This window comes from Globicephala melas, chromosome X (genome assembly GCF_963455315.2).
Source record: "Globicephala melas chromosome X, mGloMel1.2, whole genome shotgun sequence".
Lineage (NCBI taxonomy): Eukaryota > Metazoa > Chordata > Mammalia > Artiodactyla > Delphinidae > Globicephala > Globicephala melas.
The window spans coordinates 85,228,663-85,234,662 of NC_083335.1; the positions used below are offsets into that span (position 1 = coordinate 85,228,663).

The 6,000-nt window shown below is 37.4% G+C and overlaps 1 protein-coding gene across 2 annotated transcripts in view; it reads left to right on the forward strand.

The window, feature by feature from the left end:
- LOC115847131 (zinc finger protein 182) overlaps window positions 1-5,458 on the forward strand; it is a 28,385-nt gene extending 22,927 nt beyond the window's left edge. Inside the window, exon 5 of one of the 2 annotated variants that reach the window (XM_060292344.1) lies at window positions 2,430-5,458. In XM_060292344.1, the coding sequence (XP_060148327.1) occupies window positions 2,430-4,057 (1,628 nt within the window). In that variant the 3' untranslated portion in view covers window positions 4,058-5,458. Of the gene's footprint in view, window positions 1-2,426 lie in introns of both variants that reach the window. The other variant, XM_030846659.3, reaches the window with a different exon arrangement.
- The last annotated feature ends 542 nt before the right edge of the window (window positions 5,459-6,000 follow it).

Below are 6,000 nucleotides of genomic sequence, written 5' to 3' on the forward strand. Positions count from 1 at the left end.
ATCCATTGCCTTATCCTTTTTATAAATCAAACTGCTCTATCTCTGGCCAGTGGAAACCCCTTCAAGTTGGGTCCCTAGGCTTTGGTAGCTTCCTTGCTTTCTGTTGTTACAAGATGTTCCAGGCTCATATTATACAGTTCCTTTCTCTGCCCTGGAATCAGCCATTTCTCCAAGGAGCCTTGGTTCTTTTTAGTGGTAAATAATGTTTTGTGACCACAGTTTGGATGTTAGGGAATTGTTTCTCAGGCCTTTTCATTGACATAGCTAGGAACTACGTAAACAAAGATTTTTAAGAGAAAGACATGTATTCAAATGTATATTTCCAAATCAAATTCTGGACTTAAAGGTTTTTAATTTATTAATCTTACATCTGATGGTAATATTGTTAATATTATTCTGAGATTGCTGAATGTGTATAGTGGGTTGAATCAATTGAGGTAATCATGTTGGTGCCATTGAGAATCAAGACTTTTTAGCATGGTTGTTAGGAAATACAGATGAGGGAATATTTATTACTATTAGGGAATCCTTTTATTTTCAGTTTTGCTTTATGAGTATATAAAATATTTGCAAAATATTAACTTGGTTCCAAAATCAAACCTAGAAAATAAAATCAAACCTAGAAAACAAGGTATATTCAAAGAAGTCCAGCCTCTTTCCCTCTCCATCCTACTCTCTCTCTTCCTTCCCCCATAGGTAACCATTTGTTAAAATTTAAAGATTTATCCTTCCATTGTTTTTTATAGTATGAGCCTATATTACTTTAAATATATACTTATATATTTGTTTCCTCCTTAGAAAAATGTTAGCCTACTGTGCTTATTTTTATACACCTTCTTTATTCAGTTAATTCAAGAACATGTTAAATATACTGAGATAGTCCTTACTTCTTTTTATAGTAATGTAGTGACTCAATCATAATAGTAGTAGCTGTATTGTAATAGTGGTAGTTGTTATTCTAGTAAACATTTGAAGTGCTGTACATAAACATTACATTTCGGTGGGCACTGTTATAATTCCTGTTTTCCAGGTGTGAAAGTAAGATGCAAATAGATTAGCTAATATGCCTAAGGTCACAGAACATGTAAAAGTCTGATCCAGGATTTGATCCTGGCCTAGAGAACTTATGACCCTAGCCACATGTGCTATGTTGCTTCTTAACCACCTAAGGAGGTCCAGATTCAGTAGATCCTTGGTGGAGCTTGGGTCCCATCGAATGTATTTTGTAAAAGCTTTTCTTATGATTATGATATTCACTCTCAGTTAAGAACTAGTGCTTTACTATGGAAAGAAAGGAAGTCATAGGAAGAGAAGCCACAGCTGCATGATCCCTTTTAAAATTCAGTATTACTCTCAAATGTTGTTATTAAATCTAAGTGGTAATATGAGTAGTTATTGTACTCTTCTTTCAACTTTTCTGTATGTTTGAAATTTTTCATATAAAATTTTAGGAAAAGGTGAGAAGAAAATTAAACTACAAAAAATAAAAATTCAGTGTATGTGCAAAAAGTATTTACTGTCCAGGATACCATTGGTTTTAAGACACACCACTGAGAAATAAAATTTTCCAGCAATTTATGACATGTCATTGATTGTAAGGTGAATCTGGATTCAGAGGTTTTAAAATGTGGAATAATATGCATCTTATAATTGATGAAGTATGGTATATTAAAGGCAAGGCCTTGCAATTTTAACTGTCTAAATGAGTGGTACAGATAACTGACTACTTTAGAAGTTAATGAAAGTTAAAGTTATTGAGGAAGATCAGATTAAGCTTTTTTGAAAAGACTGAACTGCTTCTTGAAAGTTATCTAGATCCTGAATATAGCAAAATATGGAGGACGGGGCTATGTGAGTGACGGAACATGAGGAAGGGTTTGGAGTTAATAATAGATGGAGTTTTTAGTGGAATTAGTGTAGACAGAAGCAGAAGGTGATGTTGAAGAACTGTGAATGCAAACTTGGATGAATACAAAGGTGAATCCAAATTGGGCAAGGATATTTAGGTTTCTTTGTTTTTGTAAGGCTAATTATTCTAGATATTTCTCTCATTTACTGAGAATGTGGGCTTCAGGATTGTTGTAAGATTTGAGTCCACAAGTCACAGTGTTGTATTTCTGTCTAGGTGGAAATAATGTAAGTCAGGAACAGTTAAGAGTTCATATGATAAATAAAGGGTGATAATATCTCCAGAGTGATGTAAAAGTAGAGGTAAGAAAGACTGAGATGTTAGGGTAAGATTGTTTTGGGTAACAAAAAGGCTAGCAGGTGGGAGTTTAGTAAAAGAACAGGATTTGATGGCTGTGATTCTCCAGGAACTCATAAAATGAGATATCAGTATCAGCTTTCATATGGTAGGGCATTTCTAAAGAAGGTCCATTCCATAATGTCAAAGTATAAAGATGGTGTATTGTACTTCTTTCTAGAAGAAGCCTGCCAGGTTGATGAACAGTTTGAGAGACAGCATCAGGATGACCAAGATAAATATCTGATGCAAGTTGGATTCCCTGACAGGAAAACAATTACCACCAAGAGTGGCCTTGACTATAATGAATTCGGAAACATACTTCATCTGAATACAAACCTTGTTGCTTCAATACAAAGGCCCCATAAATTTGAGTCATTTGGATATAATATGGTAGATAATTTAGACTTATTTAGTAGAAGCTCTGCAGGAAAGAAGCATGATAATGAATGTGCAAAATTATTCTTCCATACTGAGTATGAGAAAACAACTCCTGGAGTAAAACCCTATGGATATAAAGAGTGTGGGAAGATCCTCAGGCAAAAGAAAGGTCTTAGTCTACATCAGAGAATTAAAAATGGAGAGAAACCCTTTGAATGTACTGCATGTAGGAAAACCTTCAGCAAGAAGTCACACCTCATTGTACATTGGAGGACTCATACAGGAGAGAAACCCTTTGGATGTACAGAATGTGGAAAAGCCTTTAGCCAAAAATCTCAGCTCATTATACACCTGAGAACTCATACAGGAGAGAGGCCCTTTGAGTGTCCAGAATGTGGAAAAGCCTTCAGGGAAAAGTCAACTGTCATTATACATTACAGGACTCATACGGGAGAGAAACCTTATGAATGTAATGAATGTGGAAAAGCCTTCACTCAGAAGTCAAACCTCATTGTCCATCAGAAAACCCACACAGGAGAAAAAACTTACGAATGCACCAAATGTGGGGAATCTTTCATACAGAAGCTTGATCTAATTATACATCATAGTACTCATACAGGAAAGAAACCCCATGAATGTAATGAGTGTAAGAAAACTTTCAGTGATAAGTCAACTCTCATTATACATCAAAGAACTCATACGGGAGAGAAACCTCATAAATGTACGGAATGTGGGAAGTCTTTCAACGAGAAGTCAACCCTCATTGTGCATCAGCGAACTCATACGGGAGAGAAACCCTATGAATGTGATGTGTGTGGGAAAACCTTCACCCAAAAGTCAAACCTTGGTGTACATCAAAGAACTCATTCAGGAGAGAAACCCTTTGAATGTAATGAATGTGAGAAAGCATTCTCTCAGAAATCCTATCTCATGCTACACCAGAGAGGTCATACAGGAGAGAAGCCCTATGAATGCAATGAATGTGAAAAAGCATTTTCCCAGAAATCATATCTCATTATACATCAAAGAACGCATACAGAAGAAAAACCCTATAAATGTAATGAATGTGGCAAAGCCTTCAGAGAAAAGTCGAAGCTCATTATACATCAGAGAATCCATACAGGAGAGAAGCCCTATGAATGTCCTGTATGTTGGAAAGCTTTCAGCCAGAAGTCACAGCTCATAATACATCAGCGAACACACACAGGAGAGAAACCCTATGCGTGCACAGAGTGTGGCAAAGCCTTCAGAGAAAAATCAACATTCACTGTACATCAGAGAACTCATACTGGAGAGAAACCCTATAAGTGTACAGAATGTGGGAAAGCCTTTACTCAAAAGTCAAATCTTATTGTACATCAGAGAACACATACAGGAAAGAAAGCCCATGGGAAAGGCCATACCCGGAAGTCTAAGCTCATTGCACATTAGAGAGTCAACAATGCAGTTATCTTCACTGAAGGAAAGTTTCATCAGTTTAAGTAAACATTTTAAAAGTATGTTCTGACTTCTGGTTTAAATATGGGGAGTAAAGTCAGCCTTTTTTTCTTTCCATCTCAGTCTTCGCCCAAAACTACTAGGAGAAAAAGAAGTGGACGTGTAATCTCTGTATCTGACAAAATTAGGAGATCGCTGAAACCCTGATGAGAGGGCTGCCAGAGGCAGAGGAAATCAAGCACCAGTGCAAGGAGATTTCAAAGGCTAGAGAGGAGTGGTCAAGGCTGCAGATGTGAGATAGCACTGGTAAGGACTGTTAGCCAAGTTTTAGGCTGAGTGCAAGACCAAATAGATACATAACAATGGTAACAGAGAGCATGGGCAGGTGGGATGTTTCCTAGACCCATTTGGAGTCTCAGGAGAGACAGGCAGGGGCCTCAACAAGGAATTGCTCAGACAAGCCATATTTGCAGAAAGTAGTCTATACTCATGAGAGGAGCAGTTGGCAGGGGCTGGGGAAAGAGAAGGGAGTGTTCTTGTGAAGAACCCAACAGCTGCCCCTATTTACTGACTCTGGAAAGTCAAGTCTGAAAAACCTACCAAATGCAAAAGTAATTCCAGTTAGAAAAACTCTGATCTGCCTAGAATGTGGCCCCATTTCTTCCCTTACATGAACTTCCAGCAAACAAGTCCAGGAAAAACTCTTATTCAATGAGGAATGATTCCAAGGCAATCAAAACCATAAATGTACATGGCTTTTGAGCCGGCAATTCCACTTCTAGGAATGTATATACTCATGCATGTACAAAATGATGAACACACAGAGGTATTCAGTGATGCACTGTTTGTGAAAACAAAAGATTGGAAGCTTTCCACATGGCTCCTGAAATCATGGAATGTTCGCACAGCAACCTTTTAGGTAGACAAAAAAGAAAAATGGTTAAAGAGAACTTGGACAACATTTGTGTAGTGATGTGGGATGACCTCCAATATACATTATTAGAAAAGCAAGGTGCAGGATACTGAGGATAATATGCTACCATTTGTAAGTAAAAAGGAGAATGAATGGTGAATACATAATTGAGTGTATATGCATAAACTATCTCTGGAAAGATATACGAGAAGCTGGGAACCCTGATTACCTCTGGGAAAGGGAAGGGGAAGTGGGTGGCTGGAGGGAAGGAATGGGAGGGAGACAACTGTATATCCTTTCAGAACTTTTGAAAATTGTACTATGTGGATGTACTACCTTTTCAAAAAATAAAACTTTTTAAAAAGCATATTTTCTATTACTATTCTAATGAAGTCAGATTCTAGATGCAGGATTTCATAACATTTAGTATACATATGCTCAATGTGGAGTTTCATTTTTTTAGAGTGAGTAAATTGAATTATCAGTCAGACAAAACAGATATCCAGCCAGTTCCAAAGGCACACAAGCATTGCTTTCTTGAGGTTGCCAAATAAAGTGATTCTAAGGTCAGCTGGGACTGCATTATGTAAATCTACAATAATTGAGACTGGAACACATTTCTTATTTAGTATGCACAGTGACATCTGTGAAAATATCCTGTACTAAAGCCTGCCAATGCCTTTCTGTATCTTAAAACGACTTAAATTACTTCATCCATGCATGTGTATGTATTCTTTTTACAAGAGATATAAAGCATAAATCCACAGAGAGGTTGAATAACTTGCCCCCCAAATCACACCTCTGCTGGTGACATTTTCCAAGGTGAGAGACAGATTGAAAGCCATGATCTTAATGGATACAGCCAAAGTCCATGTAATAGCACTTTTGCTCCAGAAGGAGAGGTCCCACTGTATGGATGACCATATTTGTGGCCCTCACCCTATTGTGGTTTTTCACTGAGGCCATCTCTGTGGTGGAATCAAGCTTAGTAGACGCAAACTATTACATTGAGAATGGATGAACA